This window comes from Pinus tabuliformis, chromosome J (assembly GCF_031772625.1).
Source record: "Pinus tabuliformis cultivar Carrire ecotype Pingquan chromosome J, CPIR1, whole genome shotgun sequence".
NCBI classification, from domain to species: domain Eukaryota; kingdom Viridiplantae; phylum Streptophyta; class Pinopsida; order Pinales; family Pinaceae; genus Pinus; species Pinus tabuliformis.
The window spans coordinates 555627243-555648561 of NC_142295.1; the positions used below are offsets into that span (position 1 = coordinate 555627243).

At 37.3% G+C, this 21319-nt stretch overlaps 1 protein-coding gene across 1 annotated transcript in view; it reads left to right on the top strand.

Annotated features, from left to right (window-relative positions):
- The first annotated feature begins 1380 nt into the window (after positions 1-1380).
- LOC149228218 (DNA-directed RNA polymerase II subunit RPB2-like) overlaps positions 1381-21319 on the top strand; it is a 102174-nt gene continuing 82235 nt past the window's right edge. Inside the window, 1 exon segment of the mRNA XM_089380707.1 lies at positions 1381-1534. Within this exon segment, the coding sequence (XP_089236833.1) occupies positions 1381-1534 (154 nt within the window).

A 21319-nucleotide genomic window follows, 5' to 3' on the forward strand; every position in this document is an offset into this window, starting at 1 on the left:
TGCAGAAGATGTCCTTGATGATTTGGGTAGACAATCAGAATTAATTAATGCAAATCTTAGACTACTATATGAAGAACAACAGTCTGAGAAATCTGCAAAGGAGGAAAGAAGAAGAAGAAGAAAAAAGAAAAAAGCACAAGAAGTTCTAAAGTTTACTTTTGATATGAGCACTCCCAATTATTAGGATAGAGAAAAAGAGGATGAAGATACCGAAGGAGCTTTTACAGCCACTAGTGCAAAGGGGTCAACTTCAAAACCTTCAAGTAAGTTGGCTAGTGTAAAAGGGGAAGCCTATAAAGTTGATAAGCAATTTTCCTCAAAGAAAGAAATCATGACTCTAGATCAGGTAGCCTCTAAGTTTCCTTCTTTTATTCTTCCTTCCATAAATAATCAAAATAAAGCTCATGTCTTGAAAGAAGTCCCAAAATACCCGTGCATTGAAGAAGATTTATATGCTGCAAATACCAGTGGGTATATTCTTGATTTAGATAATTCTTCCAATCCTGAAGAATCAATCAGGATATGGATTGGTGCTCTGTATCAGATGCAGGTCACCACCAAATTAGATAATGTTTCTATCATGGTCCTAGCAGAGAAAAGAATGGCCGGCATTGTATATGATTGGTGGATAGGACCATTGGATGAAGAATGGAGAGCTGTCATAGAAGCAGGACTGGCCACTCTAGAGCTTTTACTAAAGATACAATTTGTCCCTGAGCCAATAGATGAGAAAAAACTATTTCTTATAGACTTAAGACGTATGGAATTAAAAGATTTGAAATATCTTGATCAATTTGGAAAAGATTTTATGGCAAAAGTCTTTAAAGAAAATCTTTCCAATGACATAGCTCAAAAAATTGCATTTTTGTCCAAGCTTCCCTAAAATTTACGAGATCTAATTATGAGAGATCTTAATGTTCAGAATAAAAGGATAGACCAAATCTATTGGGTTGATATTCTCTTTAGATGCACCGAAAAGGTTAAATATTTGTGCTGGCAGAAGAAAGCACATGATATTACACCTAGTTCAGAGGTCTGCAAAACAATGCTTCCCTAGACATCATTAAAGAAGAAGAAATCAAAGAGATATGGAAAATTTAGACCCAAAGGAGTCTCCAATCCCTGGAAGCCTTTCTGAAAATTTAAATTTTTAAAAAAGAGAAAGAACCCAAGAAACAACAATTGTTGTTTCATTTGCAAGCAGGAAGGCCACTTTGCTAGAAAATTTCCTAACAATTCCTCCTCCAAGTTAAAAGCCTGTGTTGATATAGAGGAATTTCAAGATTATTGGTCTTTATTTGTGCAAACAATGAAGTTTCTAATGCATATATCTTAACAGAAGCTTTAGATGAAGAAGACAATCCGCCTGTTGTATAGAAAATGAATATTTTCCCCTCTTGTACAGATAGTGATTTTTCTGAAGAACTACACTATAGTGATCAGACTAACATCAGTGAAACTGAAGAAATAGAAGAAACTACAGATGTTTCTGAAGATGACTCTGAGGATACAACTGTTGATGAAAAGCCAATAGGTAAGCAACCAATACAGAAATTGCCTGAACTTAATTCCTTTTGTCCATATAAAAAGAGTATTGCTGCTTCTACCAATTGTCTAGTCCCAGCATTTAATAGAGTCGAAGAAAATGCTCTATTAAAAAAGATCATCAAAACCAATAGTCTGATCTAAATTCCAGTCCAAGTCCAAGTTCTCCATGAATGGATAAATGTAGATGCTTTTATTGATACTGGTGGATCTAATAATTTTGCTCGACCCTCGCTATTTAAATCTCTTTGGAAGCGACTACAAAACATTCTAGTCTCTGAAACCATTGGAGGATCTGTTCAGTTAACACACTATGTGGATAATATTCCTATAAAATTTGGGGGGAGTATTGTTAAAATTTCTGCTATTTAGCATTTTGATCCATCTACAAGTTTAATGTGTGGCATGCCTTTTATCAATTCTGTATTACCAGTTACTATCAGTGAATATAAACTAATAATTAATTTAAAAAAGAAGGTTGTTGTTGTGCCCAGACTATCCATAGCAAATTCTGAGGCAAGAAATGAGAATATTCAAAATAAAGTAGGTGCATGCAAACCCATTAAAGACTCCAACAATTGGCAAGAGGTTCTGCAATTACATGAGAAACGAGTGGAGTCAAAACAAAAGGCTTGCATTGACCCAAAATGGTCTGAAGAGCAGATTGATATACATAAAAGACTGATGGAAAGTTGTTCAAATAATCCTCAGCACTTTTGGACCGTTGAAAGTATAAAACAAGAAATAGTGACTCTACACGATAATGGAGTCAAGGGAAAATTGATCCATGCACCCCTGCAGATGAACAAGAAATCAAAAAACAAATAAGTGAGCTGCTTAGTATGAACTTATTGAACCTAGTATATCTCACTATTCTTGTTTAGCATTTCTAGTTAAAAATCACTCATAAATAGTCAGAGGTAAACCAAGAATGGTAATTAATTATAAACCTCTGAATGCTATAACTCAGGGTTTTCATTACCCTCTACCAAGACCAAAAACAATCATGAAGAAAATTCAGCATAGCAGAGTATTCAGTAAATTTGACATGAAATCAAGATACTACCAAATACATATACAGGAAGAGGATAGATACAAAACTGCATTTACATGTCCTGCAGGTTCTTATCAGTGGAAGGTGGTTCCCTTTGGTGTAAAATGCTCTTGCATTCTTTCAAAGACGAACGGATTTTATTTTTGGGAAATATGATTTTATTGTAATATATATTGATGATATTCTTGTACATAGTCCAGATTTAGAGACTCATGTAAATCATTTAGAAATTTTTATCACTGAAGTTCAAAAGCATGGTATAGTCCTGTCTGAGAAAAACCTGGTTTTATTCCAAGACAGTATAGATTTCTTGGGGATTAATGTGGTTAATGGACAAATTCAGATGCAGCCCCATATTCTTACAAAATTGTCTTAGTTTCCAGATGAATTAAAACACACTACAACTATTCAAAGATTCTTAGGTGTCTTGAATTATGTGCATAGATACATTCCCAGATTGTCAGAAAAAACAACCCCAATCCAAAAGCATCTTCAAGAAGGATGGTCAGCCAAAGGCACTCCAGCAGTTATGGAACTCAAATAATAATGTCGAAAGCTTCCCAAGCTTCAACCACTAGGTAATGGCCTTTTGAACCTACAAACAGATGCTTCTGATGAATTCTGGGCAGCTGTTCTTTTTTATAGAAGGAAGAATGAAGATGGAAAGGACGAATAAATACTTTGTGCATATGCATCAGGTGAATTCTCTCCTAGCCAAAAGAATTATTATATTGCTGAAAAAGAAACGTTAGCAATATTTAATGGAATACAAAAATTTGAATTATATCTGGCACCAGTGAAATTTCTCATAAGGACTAATTCTATGAATTTTAAATATTTCCTATCTGCCAAAATTTCAAGACAACTTGCTAGAGGAAGGTTACTCTCTTGGCAAATTTGGTTCCAACAATTTGATTTTGATGTCGAGTGGATACCCAGCAATTCCAATTTTTTAGTAGACTCTCTAACTAGAGACATGAGTAAAGCCTTTGTTTCAGCTCTGCAAAGTCATTTTATTCTACCTAGAAAGGGGCCTCGGGATGACAATTTTAGCACATTTGTTGAGAGGTTCAGAATTCTGGAAAATCATGCAAGCCATTTGACAGAAGAAATTAAGAAAGTGGTAGGTCTGCGACTTAGAAGAAATCAGTGGATTAGAATATGTCAAGCATGGACTTCAAATAATGTTGGCATATATTTGGGATTAGATATTGATTTGATTAATATATATCCTTTGCCCAATATGCAGGTGAAGATTTATTTTAAACATTTGACTGATATGTGGTCATCCCTATTCACTGAAAATATGATTTGGATTTTAAAGGAATTAAATTATTATCAGTTGATTGGAGGGGTGGATTTTGCTTTAGGCATATATATAGGAGCTCAAATGCTATATTTAGAAGCCATCCCAATCAAAGCAGAATTATAAAGATATCTTCGGTCGCTAAGGATTCCTAATATTTTTGAAGAACTAGAAGCATCCTTTTTAGAGAGAAATGATGAAAATTATGCCCCCAATGATACTTTCCCTCAATATGAAATTTTTGAAAATTTTGTTGATTGGGAAATCAAAGGAGGATTTTGTAGAAAAAAGCCATCGAGAAGAGCATCCCAATGTGTTCAACAAACTCTACAATACCTAAGGAGTTTCTCATCTCCTTGGGATTATTAGAGTTTACGGTTTTGAGAACAACTTTCTCCAAATCCATTTTCATAGGTTATCTGTCAAGAAACTATAGGAGGAATAAAGACCAGCAATAATATTGAGAGAATTAAACACCTGGCTCTTTGGTTTAAAGATTTTGGGATGTTAAAACTGACTGAGAAAAGACAGGTGTTGCAACAATTAGATGAACTTCAAGGAGAACGCAAGGTTTTACGCTTTATGATTAACTGCATTGCGTTAATCACAATCAGCATTATTTCAGGAAACTGGAATACTAATGTCGTTCATCTAATCAATCTGTTGAATTCAAATAAAATTTGTACTTCAGTAATTTTTGAACTTAGATGACAATCTAAAGCATTCATTAATGAAAACTATAAATCTTGGGTGCAACAGTCAGTGGAATCGGTTACTAATATGTTTCAAATATTCAAATGGGAACTTCTAGATGGTGTTGAGTTTGCGGTTTAGCCTTCTCCAGCGTTCCAAAAAGTATTTAAAGATTCCTTTTTAGATATTGATATCAATCAATTACCCTTTCTTAACAAGTGGGAGAATCATGATGTAATGTTTACTCCACAACAGCAAAACCTCCACAAAATTAAAGTAAATTCGGACCAAGGACAGACATCTAAAGCTAAAGAAGATGCCAAAGGTAAAGGAAAAATTGAAGAATATACTTTCCAGGCTTTCCAAGATAGCTATCCAGATGCACAGGATCCGAATGATTTTAGCTGGGACAAAGAATAAGAAAAGATGGTGGAATACAACTATCTCGCTAATCTTGAAAAGAAAGCATTTGAGATCAATATTGCTGGAGCACATGAGTGGACGTATTACAAATGGTACTTCTATCTCTTAATTCTTTTTACCTGTGTATCAAGCAATAAATCATTTTCAGTTATTTATGTATGAAAGTTTAAATTCTTAGTTATCATTATTTCACTTTTGTATGATGATGATTTATTCTTTATGCTGAATATATGAATGACTTTTTATGTGATATATCTCTCATATTGTTTCGGCTAGCTTTTTATACAAAATGATCATTATTAAACGAATTCTCTTCTTATCATAATTGAATGATCTTTATTGTCAATTACTTTCAGAAATCATTTTAGATCGCATATACAAACATTACTCCTGGGATAGTTTTAAAGTTAGATGTTTTCTTTTATTATGATAGATTGCATATGATAGTTAGATTAAGTTTAGAACAAGTTTTCACCCCATGAAACCTAGAAAAGAAAAACATAATCCCGTTAACATGAAAATTACAAATAGATTGGTAAACAGGTCCCATCATCCCCAGTTGGAGCCACTAATCCAAACAAAAAAGGAGTTGTCCTAAGGTCCAGACCGAGTGGTTATCCCCCTTGTTGGAACCCCAATTTTTCGAGCCTTCAACAGGTTGATGATTTGAATCCTTTGAGATTTAAATACCTGGGACTAATGAGTGGATGCATTTATATTCATACTGTGGGTGTAGGCGGGAATAAACCCTGGTGTCATTTAGTATCATAGCAGATTAAAGGAGTTCTGTGTGAACATTTCTTGAAAGGATGGAGAACAGAGTTATGTATTAAGGTGTTTACGCAGGCAAGAGGAAGGATCAGATTCTAATCTGACAAAAGGTAGACACATAGAGGTGATGTGTAGCAGAACTTGCAGATGCAAGAGACAGAGGAAATCCATTCAAGATACAAGTGGAATGGTGAAACAAGATCATGCTGAGATCTTGAAGGTGAGATGACATGTTTGTTTTAATTTGATTGAAGATTATAGTTTCAGATGAAGCATCTTAGTAAAGGACAACAAGAGAAGATGTGAGAGGAGAACCAGATGTGTTCTGGAAGACAGAGTAAGGAAAACACTTTGAAGAAAAAGTGGTAGTGAAGCTGAAGAATCCAACAAGGGATTGGATAGAGAGAGAGGGTAGCTGAAGTGTTCTCAAGAGATTGTAGAAGCCTAGAGGGAGCAAAGGTATTTTTAAAGAGGAGGTTCTAGACAGAGGACCATGCTTACCAAGAGACTGAGCGAGGAGAGCTTAGTGAGGTAAGATTGCAGCGAGGAGAACTAGTTGTTGCAAAGGCTTGATGCAGATGAGTAAGGAGCTCATGAAGGAAGAGGAGAAGAAGATGACTATTGATAGTCACAGCAGAGGTTCATAGAGAAGCCACAACAGAAGAAATACAAAGAAAGAGGATGCCAAGGCAAATGGCAAGAGGATGAGTCAAGAGGAAATTGACAAAGAGATTGCAGAGTTAAAAGAACAACTCGATGCATTAAGGAGAATACTTGAGGAAATCCAAAGACTAGGTTGGGTCTTGAGGAAGAAGCCAGTGGAATGTCATGAGATGCAAAGAAGGCTACAACAAAAACAAGTAAGGTGGCTGATGGAAAAACTAAAGGATGTTGAGTTGGAAATGGAAGAGTCCATTTGTGAACCAAAATAGGGAGAAATTCTAGGAGAAAGTGAAGACTACACTAAAGATAAAGAATGGAGATCAAGTGAAGATCTCATGGACTATTGGGATAGTTCAAAATGGCATGAGGAGATGCTAACTGAAGATGAAGACTTGAAGACTGAAACTTCAAGTGAGACCAAAAGGTCTGATGATTTTAAATCTGACAATTTGTGAATGTTTGCAAGTGAAACATGTGAAGGACGATTTGCTGATATTGTCATAAAGGAGGAAGAAGACAAGAAGAATCTAAATTCTGTTCTGGAAGAAGATGAGATAGATAGGTCTCATATACAGTTGGAGAAATATATCAAGCAACCAAGTGAAGGGCTTGAAGAGATTGAAGAGGAGACCACCGAAGAATTTCTGAGTGATAAAGAGAAATTGGAACTGTAAGGATATATGATGGTTGAAGCATCCACTAAGACCATAGGGTCTTATGTTTTTAAAACTGATAGTTTGTGTATAATGGAAGGTATTGTAGGAGAAAAGAAATTTTATGAAGATATCTTCAAAGGAGATGAAGATATAGAAGTAAAAGGTGACAAAGAAAACTTCTTTAAAGAAGAAGAATTTGACTGCATACAGAAGGAAAAGTCTATGGTGAGTCTATAGAAGCTGTCATGGAGATGAGGAATCGGGATCTTATTCTGATGAAGAATGAAGAAATATTGTCTCAGAAAGGTAATCAAATGATTTTGATTAATGTTATTGATGAAAACCAAATGCAGGAGAATGTTAATGCAAATGGTGAGACAGGGATAACTCTGGGAGAAGAGTTACAGAGGGACACCAAGGCAAAATGTACTGAAGAAGAAGGACATCTACTAAAAGATGTTAAGGAAGAAGAAGTATATGAAAAAGAATTAGCAAAGGGAAAAAGGATATCTGATGAATTTTCAATAACAAAGGAAGGTATGGAAAATTGTGTAAAAATTTCCAAATTCTACTCCAATTGAAATTATTGAGTTATATAGAAAATTAGATTATCAAATAAGGGAGTTGGAAAAACAGAGAATAGATGTTCAAGAGAGATTGTTGAAAAAGGAAAACAAAAACATTGTCATGAATGACAATCATAATAAAAAGGAGATGGATATGAAAGTTCAACAGATTGACACTACAAAGGAAGGAGTTCACTATGGTGGAAAAGAACAGGAAGACATCATTAGAGCAGATGATGTGGAAGAGTGACTAGTTGACAGTCTCATGAGTTCTTTTGAGAATTCAAAATAGCATAATGATGTTTTGACAGAGGAGAAAGAAATAGAGCAGCAAACTGAATTGTTGCCAAAGGAGGATAAGGCACAGAAGCCTTGTGTTTTTTATTTTAACAAGTATGTTGTGAATGCAGGTTTAGTTGCAGATGCTGGAGGAAATTTGGCACAGATGAGCAGCCAAATAAAGATGAAAGAAGAAGATTCTGTGGAAGAATTCAATCCATGGAATAGATATTCTCAATTGCTAGATAGAATGCTAGAAATTCATGATTCAGTACAGACAGAAATAATCATGAAAGATGGTAAGGATGAAAGGGAGGCAGTAAGCATAGGAGATAGAGCAAAAGTAGAAGAAAAATTGAACTAACAACTACAAAGTAAAAGTAACCAAAAAAAATTTGAAGGGTTGGTGGACAACAGCAACAACCTAAAACAAAGAGAAAGAGGCAAAAGTAAGTGGCAGAGTATGGACTAGCCCAAAGATGTGATGGAAAAAGAAATTGAAGAATTGTGGCAGTTGATGATGAAACAGGCCATAGGGAAGAAAATGTTAGCATCAGGAAGAATGATCAATTAGAGCACGAACCTGATTGACAAAGAGAAGAAGATGGATCAGAAGACAACAGAAGTACAACAATAGGAAAGGAACAAGACATTTGGGTAGTTACAAAACAAAGAATGGGATCCAGGAAGACAAAGACCAGAAGACACATGATCATGAGATCCTGAATATTTTCTACATTGGGAGTCTGATGTAGGAGCATTCAACCCAAGTGAAAATCATTATATTTAGTATACATAGGGGGTCAAGTGTTTTAGGGAAATTAGTTTCCTAAGTCTCAAGTTAATGTAATATTTAGGCTTTAATTAGATAATGAAAGAAGTTTTTAAATGCTCTCAAATAAATGAGAACATGAGTGAGAAATAATGACAAAAGAGTCTAAAGTCAATTAGGACTCTTTAAGTAGCTCCATGATTCGAGGAATTAAGGAGAGTTCTTAGGAATTAAATGGAGATAAGAAGTCGACGTAGAGGATAGAGGATATAGGAGTCAGTTCAGTAGATTTAGGAGTTGAACCAAGATTAGTTCAACGAACCTTTCTGGTATAAATGTAAGCCTACAGGTAGAGTGCAGGAGGAGGCCACTAATATTTGAAGACCAAGCATGTGCAAGACACAGAGTCTCGAATGTAATCTCTTGTTTATAATTATATATAGAGAGTTTTATTCCTGACTGTGTTAGTGTGTGTGAAACAAGTATTTAATGAATGCATTACATGTGAATTCGTAGTTTTTGTACATTGTTGCAGGTATAATTCTAAAGAATATGCAGAGGCACAGAATGATTTAGAGGAATCATAAATGAGTCATTCAATCTAGTTGAAGATCAGAGTGAAGCTCTGGGGAGAAATAGCAAAGGGATATTTCGAAGAAGAGAAAAGCTCAGAGAAAGTTGAGCAGTGGAACCTTTGAAGGAACCTGAAGAAAAAAACCCGAACCATGGAGAAATGTTGAAGAAAACAATGTAATTTCTAAGTAAAAAGAACAATTGGAGAAGTAAATAGTGATGCATAGGAACCGTTAGATCTGGGAGATCAATGGTTGGGATTAAATCAGAACCAGAAATTCACATCGCAAACCATCTAAAGGGAGGAATGAACCTTGGCCAAAAGAAAGAGCAATATGCGATTTGTTAGTTGGACCCCAAACCTTATCAAATGTGACCTATAAACTTGTCAGGCCATAAGGCATATCAGATCAGTGATTTTAAGTGGAAGAGGTCAAATGTTGTATATGCCGATATGCTGATAACAATAAAGTGTCGATCGGCGATCGGAGATCGGAGCTATCAATTATCGGAGTTCAGCGAAACGGCAAGCGGAAAGCCTTTAGGAGACAGACTCGACGACATTTATAAGTGTCAGTGTATAAAATTTGAGATCCGCTAAATGTGTTTGGAGTGAGTTTCCCATGTGTTTCTTGTGTATTGCAATAGATGTGTTGCCCGAGTCTTTTAAGACTTAAGCATTATTCAAATGCTTCCAATAGTCACATATCGGAGGGGAAGGGGTGATGAGGCATGTATGTGTTATGACCTGCGAAGGCACCGATATCTGATTGCGATAAAGGTAGAACCTGAGTAAGTGTGCAGAGGCTATATAAAGGGAAAAAAGGTATGTTTATGCATATATTTCCATTGTAAATGGATTATAAAGGATTAAGCACTGATAAGAGGATTTCATGTGTAAGTCTACTTATAAATGGAGTTTAAATATATATGTGGCTTAAGGGTTAACAAAGGTAAATGAGGGTTTAAGTGGGTGATTGAGTTTCGATATAAAGGAACTGATAAAAGAGAGCCTTAACCATTTGTGGTTGAGGATTTGACTCCTTTGAGATTTAAATACCTAGGACTACTGAGTGGATGCAATTATATGCATATTGTGGGTGTAAGCGGGGGTAAACCCTGGCATCACAAAGGGTCCCTCCATGTAGCAACAACGACAAAGGGATATGGTCATGACAGAACACAGGAATAGCTTCTCCTCATCCACAAGGGTACCACACAAGTTTCAAGTGGGAAAAAAAGCTTGGTTGCATCTGCAGAAAGAACGCCTTATAAGAGCCCATTAGAAGCTCATACCACTCCGACATGGTCCTTACACCATTACCAAGGTTGTGGGAAAAAAATTCTTTGGAGCACAACATTCCCCCATTCCTTTGCTTGCACCGAGTGCTCAATGTGGACTTCCCTTGACCATGCTTCCTACCATTACTAGACACATCAGAGGTTGTAGAATAGCTCACCGGGACCCATCTCAACAGAAGCTTCCTCATCTCAGGGAGGAACTCAACACAATAGGGACCATTGCTTGCTAAGGGGGGAGGAATGATCCAGGTGGATTTTTGTGGCCAACCACCTATCCCACTTAGACCCCCACAACTATCTCTTATAGTAGTTTCCTAAATTGTAAAAAAATTTACTATTTTTAGTAGTTTTTTGGGTCTTGAACTTCCGAAGCCATTTTGAGGCCCTAAACGACGTTTTTTGGGAAATCTGGGAGCATGGACCCATGTTTCCCTTCCCAAAGTTGTAGTTCTCATATATATCTTTCTAATGAGATATTGTGCGCATAAAACGGATATCATATGCCAAAGTTACGACCTCGGGAATTTGATGTACCAATTTACCCAAAACGGGGCCCACAGTTTGGCGTTTCATCTACTACGGTTAGGATTTTGGATGTTTAGGATTTTCCCTTGTTTCTCACCAATAAATAGGCCTTCGAGCCTCATTGTAACATAGTTTAGAGACATGTAGCCGCCACATCTCTTCTCATAGGTAAGCTACCATCACCCTAGCTGGTTTATTTCCATTTCTGTTTGTAAGCATATTTCAGTATTTTACATTAATGAAATGAAGTATTATTTCTGTTGCATCTCTGTGTTTATGGTTGTCTCTGTAATTTTTTGTGTTCCTGTTTAAATACGAATCAATGGTATCAGAGCGGTCTACTCTTTCTCTATTTTTCTTTGCATGTCCCCAATGAGGTCGGGATATAAGTAGTCAGGGCTTGAACTAGTCGAACCTTTGCAAGACCAGCCTCGCAAATCCCGACGGCCTCCTATGGCAGATGAACAGAAAGATGAGGGAGCAGGAGATCCTATCAAAATCTTTCTCGAAGAAGCCCTTGAGTGGGAAAGGAATGCGATGATGGACAACTTTTCCCAGATCCTTTAGCGTCTACCCAGAGGCCATGCATCGACTTCCAACAACTACTCTGGAAATGCCACACCCTTTAAGGTACAAGTTAATTTTGAAATCCCCATATTCGAGGGTCAGATAGAGCCAGATGTCGTAGATAAATGGTTAAATCTGCTAGATGTGTATTTTTGTGTTCATGATTTTTCCAATTGGGAAAATATTATTTTCGCTCTTCTCAAAGCAGCCCCCCACGTCAAGGACTGATGGGAAACCTATTGCGAGAAGAAGGATGAAAGTACGGGCTCACTATTTTCAGTCGCACCCACTTGGAATTCATTCTGGGATGCCATCAAGGAGCAGTACTACCCTGTCAAAAGCTATGAGGACAAATACATAAAGTGGACCACGCTACGGCAGGGAAGGGACCAAGATGTGCCGAAGTTCACAAACATTTTTCATACCCTTCACACACAGTTGGGTGTCAAGGACTCTGAGCTACATTTGGTACTCAAATACCGCAGCTGCCTATACAGATACATTCAGGACGATATGGAGTTCTTGAACATCTCCTCGCTCAAAATGGCATACCGATATGCTGTCAAAATCAAGCAGAAGTTTAAACAAAAGAAGTGAGACTTTGGATCTACGAATCCCAAGCAAGGGAACAACTTCCCCAAATCGCAGAACCAAGGACAAAGCCAAGACAGGGCAACCTAAGACAACCCACCGAGGCCACAAGGAAAGAACAACAACACGAAGTCGAAGAAGGACATAGGAAAGTGGTGTGAGCTCCATAAGAGCCCCACTCGTAACACAAGTGAGTGTCAGACCAAGCAGTCGCTGGTGGTCGAGTTGAAGGCTTCTGAATCAGATGCATGTTCGAACCTTGAGTCAGAATCTGACAAGGGGAATGGCAAAGTGAAGTATATCATTAACGTGGAGCCTAGCGCCATTGTTGCCATCGCCAAGGTCCAAAAGAATGAGCGTGAAGATTTAGAGGAGGGGGAGCGTCTTTTCCACTCACAGATGTGGGTGAAGGGTTTGCCACTACAATTCATTGTCGAAAATGGGAGCCAAAAGAACCTCATTTTAGTAGAGTTCGTGAAGCAATTGGGCCTACCGACTACACCACACCCACAATCGTACAGTATCGAGTGGCTTCACCAAGGATGAGATCTCTGAGTTCGCAAATAGTGTCGCCTTCCCTACAACATCAAACCCTTCACAGATGAGATATTGTGTGATGTTGCACCTCTAGATGTTTGTAATGTATTATTAGGCCAGCCATACTTGTGGAGGCGACATGTTGTATATGAGTCAAAGCCTCGCGTTGTCATTATTTATTTGTGTAATTCATTATACAGGATACTGGAAGTAGCCCCACCTACCACCATCTCTTTGATCACTACTAAGAAATGCAGCAATCTCATCCCCCAAACTAGGAAATTTATTTTTTATCTGGTCCACTCCAAAATTAAGGGGAAGATCATCGCCACATCATGACTCTTGCGAAGGGTCCCTCCATGCAGTAGGAGCGACAAAGGGATATGGTCATGATAGAACACAAGAACAACTTCTCCTCACCCACAAGGTTACCACACAAGTTTCAAGTGGGCGACAAAGTGGTTGCATCTGCAGAAAGAATGCCTTACAAGAGCCCATCAGAAGCTCAAACCACTCCAACATGGTCCTTACACCATTACCAAGGCTGTGGGAAACAATTCTTTGGAGAAAAGCATTCCCGCACTCCTTCGCTTGGACCAGATGTTCAATGTGGACCACCATCGACGATGCTTCCCACCATTACTGGACACATCAGAGGTTGCATAACAGCTCACTAGGGACCCAGCTCAGCAGAAGCTTCCTCACCTCAGGGAGGAACTCAACACAATGGGGACCATTGCTTGCTAAGGGGGGAGGAATGATCCAGGTGGATGTTGGTGTCCATCCACCTATCTCACTTAGACCCCCACAACTATCTCTTTTAGTTTTTCAGTTTCCTAAATTGTAACACAATTTACTATTTTTAGCAGTTTTTCAGGTCCTAAACTTCCGGAGCCATTTTAACGCCATAAACGACGTTTTTTGGGAAATCTAGGAGCAACATGGGTCCTTGAACTGATGTTTCTCTTCCCAAAGTTGTAATTCTCATATATATATTTCTAAAAAGATATTGTGCGTGTCAAACGGAGATCATATGCCAAAGTTACGACCCTGAGAAGCTGATGTACCAATTTACACGAAACGAGGCCCACAGTTTTGTGTTTCATCTCCTAGGGTTAGGTTTTTGGATGTTTAGGGTTTTCCATTGTTTCTCACCAATAAATAGGCCTTCAAGCCTCATTGTAACATAGTTTAGAGGCATGTAGCCGCCACATCTCTTCTCAGAGATAAGCTACCATCGCCCTAGCTAGTTTATTTCCATTTCTGTTTGTAAGCATATTTAAGTATTTTACATTAATTAAATGAAGTATTATTTCCGCTGCATCTCTGTGTTTATGGTTATCTTTGTAATTTGTTTCGTTCCTGTTTAAATCTAGATCGTCCCTTGTCTTTATTTTCATTCGCGGCGGGAGGGATTTGCGAGGTTAGTCTTGCAAAGGTTCAACCAGTTCAAGCCCTAACTCCTTATATCTCGACCTCGTTGAGGACATGCAAACAAAATCAAAGAAGGACCAGACCGCCCTGATACCAGTGATATGGATTTAAGCAAGAACACAAAAAATTACCGATATAACCATAAATAAAAAGATACAGCAGAAAAACACGGCATTTCATTAATAGAAAAATATTGAACTATGCTTGCAAAGGGAATGGAAATAAGATAGCGCGGGCGATGATAGCTTATCTCTGAGAAGAGATGTGGTAGCTACATGCCTCTGAAATCAGTTATAGTTAAGTTCAAGGGCATTTTATTATTGAAAAATAAGGGAAAACCCTAAACAACCAAAGCTCTAAATCGAGGAGATGTAACACCAAGAGTTTATGGTCCCCATTGGGGTTAGTTGGCAAGCCAACTTCCCAAGGTCATATCTTGATCATAATATCTCCATTTGATGCATATGATACCTCGCTGGAAATATCTCTTTGAGAACTATCACTGCTGATGTAATTTCCTCACTAATATTTGAAGGCATTTTGCAAAAAAAAAACATCGTTTAGTGCCTCAAAACGGCTCTGGAAGTTCACGACCTGAAAACTGCCAAAATTAGTAAATTGTACTACAAATAAGGAAACTGAAAAAATTGAAAGAGACAATGGTGGTGTTCCAATTGGGATAGATAGGTGGCCACCAATATCCACTTGGATCATTCCTCCCCCTTTAGGAATCAATGGTCCCCATTGCGTTGAGTTCCTCCATGACATGAGGAAACTTCTGCTGGTGTGAGCTATTCTGCAATGTATGATGTGTCCAGTAATGGTGGGAAGCATGGTCGAAGGTCTTCATATTGAAGACTGGGTGAAAAAAAAGGAATGGGGGAATGCTACACTCCAAATCCTTGTCTCCCACATCTTTGGTAATGGTGTAAGGACCATATCGGAGTGGTCTGAACTTCTAATGGGCTCTGGTAAGGCATTCTTTCTACAAGTGCAACCAAACATTATCGCCCAGCTGAAATTTGTGTGACACCCGATGTTGATCATGTCACTTCTTGTACTTGGAATTATCCAAAATGGAGTTGTGATATATCGTCCCATTGGGTAGAGGTGCTCCGAGAGTTAGATCGAACGAATGCTTGACCTGACAATGCAAGGGTACCCCTGTGGGTGAGGAGAAAAAGTCCCTGTATTCTTTCATGATTGTATCCACCTGCTTTTGCTGCATGGAGGAACCCTTCCCGGGGGCCATGGATGTGGCTATGATATTCCCCTTACTTTGAGAGATAATAAGAAAGAAAATAATTACCTCAAAGAGGTGGTGGTAGGTGGGGCTACCTCTGGTATCCTGTATAACTTATTACCCAACGAAATAATCACAGAGTGAAGTCTAGAATCATATAAATCATGTCGTTTCCACAAGTATGGTTGTATTAATAATACATCACAAATGTCGAGAGGAGCAACATCACACAATACCTCATCTATGAAGTTCTTGATGTTGTAGGGAAGGTGACACTACTGGCTAACTTAGAGATATCATCCTTGGTGAAGCCACCCCACGATGTACGGTTGTGGGTGTGGTATGGTCAATAGGACCAACCACTTCATGACCTCTACTGAAATAAGCTTCTTTTGGTTGCCACTGTCAACAATAAATTGTAGCGGCGAACACTTACCCACATTTGTGAGTGGAAAAGACGTTCCCCCTCCTCTAGATCTTTGGGTTTATTCATCTGGATCTTAGCAGTGGCAACACTAGCACTAGGCTCCACATCAATAATCTACTTCCCTTTGTCATTACTCTTGTTGGGTTCTGACTCAGGCTCGAAACTTGCATCTGATTCTAAAACCTTCAACTCGGCCACCAGTGACTACTTGGCCCTACACTCACTTGTGTTGTGAGTGGGAATCTTATGGAACTCACACCACTTTCATGTGTTCTCCTCTGACTTTGCGGTGGTGGCTTTTTCCTGCAGCTTCGACAAGTTGTCTTGGGTCACCCCGCAAGCTTTTTCCTTTGTTCTTTGAATTCATACATCTAAAGAATCGCTTCTTTTGTCTAAACTTCTACTCGATCTTGACAGAGTTTCGGTACGTCATGCCAAGCGAGGATATGTTCAGGAACTCCATCTCATCCTAGATGTACCTATGTAGGTAGCCACGGTATTAGAGTACCAAATGTCGCTCAGAATCCTTGATACCAAACTTTGTGCAAAGGGTATGAAAAATATTGGTAAACTCCAGCACAACTTGGTCCCTTCCTTATCGTAGCGTGGTCCACTTTATGTATTTATCCTCGTAGCTTCCGACAAGTTAGTACTTCTTCGTGATGGCATCCCAGAATGAATTCCAAGTGGGTGCAGATGAAAACATTGAGAACATACTTTCATCCTTCTTCTGGTAGAAGTTTTCCCACCGGTCCATGACATGGGGGGAAGCTTTGAGAAGTTCGAAAGTGATATTTTCCTAACTGGAAAATCATGAACAGAAAAATAACCTTCTAGTAGATTTAACCATTTATCTATGGCATCCACATCTATCTAACCCTCAAATATGGGAATGTCAAATTTAACTTGTACCATAAAGGGTGTGGCTCTTCCAAAGTAGCTGTTGGAAGTAGATGCGTCGCCCCTGGGTAGCCACTGAAGGATCTGGGAAAAGTTGTGCATCATCGTGTTCCTTTGTCACTCGAGGGATTTTTCAAGAAAGATTTTGATAGGATCTCCTATACCCTTGTCTTTCTTTTCATCCACCATAGGAGTCTGTCAGGATTTGTAAGGCTAGTCTTGCAAAGGTTCGACCAGTTCAATCCTAGCTCATTATATCTTGACCTTGTTGGGGGCATGCAAATAAAATCAGGAAAGAGCAGGCCCCTATGATACCACTGATCTAGATTTAAACAGGAATGCAAGAAATTACAGATATAACCATAAATACAAATATGCAGCAGAAAAACACTTCATTTCATTAATAGAAAAATATTAAATTATGCTTACAAACAAAATGGAAATAAGATAGCTTGGGCAATGGTATCTTATCTCTGAGAAGAGATGTGGAGGCTACATGCCTCTAAACTTAGTTACAATGAGGCTCAAGGGCCTTTTTATTATTGAACAATAAGAGAAAAACATAAACAACCAAAACCCTAATCCAAGGAGATTTAACACCAAGAGTTTATGGGCCCCATTGGGGTTAGTTGGGTAGCCAACTTCCCGAGGTCGTAACTTGCTCATATTATCTCTATTTGACACGTATGATACCTTGTTTGAAATATATATCCATGGAATACATCCAATCACGTGGTTTTTGTTGAAATCATTAGAGGCATTTTCCCAAAAAAATGTCATCTAGGGCCTCAAAACGGCACCGAAGTTCAAGGCCCAAACAAATGCCAAAAATTGTAAATTGTGCTACAAATAAGGAAACTAAAGAAATGAAAGAGACAATGGTGGGGGTCCAAGTGGGATATGCAAGTGGCCACCAATACCCACCTAGATCATTCCTCCTCCATGAGATGAGGAAACTTTTGCTGGTGTGAGTTGTTCTACAATGCCTAATGTGTCCAGTAATGATGGGAAGCATGGTCGAAGGCAATCCACATTGAATACTGGGTGAAAGGAAAGGAGTGGGGTAATGTTGCGCTCCAAATAATTGTCTCCCACATGTTAGGTAATGGTGTAAGGACCATATCGAAATGGTCTAAGCTTCAGATGGACTCTGGTAGGGTATTCTTTCTGCAAATGCAACCAAACTTTGTCTCCCACCTGAAACTTGTGTGACACCCGATGTTGATCATGTAGCTACTTGTACTTTGCATTTTCCACAATGGAGCAACAATATATCGACTCATTGGGTAGAGGTTCTCTGGGAGTCAGATCGAACGAATGCTTGACCTGATAGTGCAATGGTACCACTGTGGGTGAGGAGAAGATGTCCATGTAATCTTTCATGACCGTATCCACCTGCTTTTGCTGCATGGAGGAACCATTCCCAGGGGCCATTTATGTGGCTACGATCTTCCCCCTACTTTGAGAGTGAACTAGAAAGAAAATAAATTTCCCAGTCGGGAGATGATCTTGCTGCATTTCTTAGCAGAGATCAAAGAGGTGGCAGTAGGTGGGGCTACCTCCAGTATCCTGTATAACTTATTACCCAAAGAAATAATAATAGAGTGAGGTCTAGATTCATATACAATATGTAACTTCCACAAGTATGGTTGTCCTAATAATACATCACAATGGTTGAAACAATGTAAACTATGAAACGAGAACTGATACTGTTACCCGTTTCGTAGAGATAGCTAAAAAGTGACCTGATTTTGAAAATGGGTGATGCAGAACGCACATGTTTTTTCTAGAGCATAGTTTTTGGCACTTTAGTTTTTTTTATGTACATCACGTTTTAGAATGGTAGTGATTTTCATGTTGATTTTAAAAAGTGAGCATTCTGCATCACACTCATTTCATTAAAGCCCTGTTTTTTGGCTTTAAATTTTTTAATGTATAGAATGTAAATAATTATTTAGTAAATTTGATAATTTTTGAAGTGGTCGTTTTCTTCACATTTCCTTGTTTTTTATTATAATTAAAAAAAAAAAATCGTGAGGTTTTTACTGTTTTGCATTTTTAAATTAGAAGGTCGATATTTAGACTTTTCGATATTCTACATATTTATACATCCTTAATTAATTTTTCAATCGACATGAAATAATTGTTTCTAAAAAACAATATTTTTTAACAATGGACATAAAAATAACCATTTTTAACATAAATATAACTAAAAAACTACACGTTTTGATAATTTTTTGTTAGAATTGACATGTCAAAATCACAATTTTTATACGATAATTTTAACTAAAAATGGTTAAATAATAGTTTTTTCTATGATTCAATTTCATGGCAAAAAAATAATAAAAATCACTTTTTTTTTTCAAAAAATAATGATTAACTTAAAAATCAATGCAAAAATCACATATTACCAATATTGAACGTATAACAACCATAATTGAGTGTTTATTCTTCTCATAAAATGTCAAAGTCAAAACATTGCAAAGCTTGATTTACAAGCATAACTTAAATTTAATCAACAATGTCACGTAATCCAAACTCTTCGTCCTCTAGAGTTTCATCATTGTCCTCTTCCACAATATTTTCTGTTTCATTTTGCTCATTTTCCTCTTCTAATGGGTCTTTGATGTCTGCGAAACTCCTAATGTATGTCTTTCCAAACATTCCATGTAATGGTGGTTGGGGTTCCTTTGCCTTTTTTGCCACACGTGATTCACTAAAGTCCCCTTTCTTCAACCCAATTTCTTGCATTGCATCTGGAAGAAATTGAAGAGCATTAATTCTTTGCTGAATGAAATTGCACTGTACTGGATCTTTTTCAATTGCAATGCAATTTCTTCCTTTTTGAAGGCAACATGCTAGTGTTGTACCTAATTTTCAAGCACAAAAGAAATAATGAACTAAATTAGTACAATGACATATTAATTAAAAAAATAACATATTGAAATTCAATTCCATATAATAAAACTTACCTGAGCCAGAAAATAAATCCAAAACCCAATCTCCTTCATTTGAACAAATGTCTATAAGATAGTTAATCAATAACTGTGGTTTTTGATAAATGTTAACTATCTCTCCTTTTGCTTCTTTGTCTTCATATGTTAGTTTTCTCACAACAGCATCATAACTCAGTATTTGGCTATGACTCTTTCTGTCTACCCGATTAAAAATCATAGACATATGGCTATCATCTTTTGCCCAACTATCAATATGAATGAACTCACAATCATTTATAAATTGTTGATCTTCATTGTGAAGAAGATTTGGCTTTTCCCTGTAACACGAAATAGTAAAAGTTAAATTAACTTGTACATAAATAAATTTTTCAACATTAATCAAATATACATTTTAAACGTCTTACCATGTAAGCTGCATCCTTGAATTTGTTTTCCCCTTGAAGCTTGACAATATCATTGCCAATTGTGTGTCTGAATGAAATGTCACAAATCTCCATAATGGTGATGACGTGACTTCTACAAATCCCGCAACCACTTTACTAAAAGCTTGATAAGTATAAGGGTCACTATCATAGTCAATGTTTGGAATATTGAAACCATGGGGAATATCTGCAATGACTAGGGCATAATCCATTTTAGGTATGAGTTTAGCAATGTCTTCACAGTCGCCTTGTATTACTTGATATTGAATAGTGTCTAGCCCATTCCAAATGAAATGATTAAGAGTTGGATCAAGTTGAATATCCTTAATACGTTGCTTCCTCAGTCTTTCGATCTTTATCTTTTCGATAAAGGTTTTGAAACTATCTAGCACTCCATTATCATCCTTCCTCATCTTTTATAAAATAAACAAATATATGTGTAAGTTATAAATTAAAAATAGTACACAGGTGAATAAAAATGAATGTATAAATCAAGATACCTTTTTAAATGCAAGATAAAAAGATTTTAATGTTGATGTAGAACTTGCATCTGGATAGTTGCGTACGACATCATCCCAACTATCTTCATTCAACAATCTAACCATTTGTTCTTGAATTTTCATGTAAACTTTGTGACTGCATAGATAAAGTAACAAAAAGTTAATATAATGATATGTATAACAAATACTACCAAGAACAGCATGTTTTATTTAAAATATAATTATAATCTAGAAATAAATAAGAATATTTCAAGAAACTTACTTTTGAAATTCTTCATACATTTCCTCCATTGATAATTCCCCTGACCTCACACGAGATAATATTGTTTTGACAATTTTCTCATCTTTCACTCCTTGCATCGCCCTCCAAGGTGTGATAGTCATATCGTCTGGAAGATGCTTCATTTCAGGAGCTAATTTACTGTTGCCACATATGATTGGCTTAGACTTTTTGACCTTCTGATTTTTAATGGCAATGTCTTCCCACATGCCAAAAATCTCATCAATCAACCTCCAAACATCTCCAGTTCTAAATGCCAATTGGAAAATGTTATCAACACCTCTGAATAAATCACTATGTTTGTTGCCCTTTCCACCTTTTGAATTGGTTTTC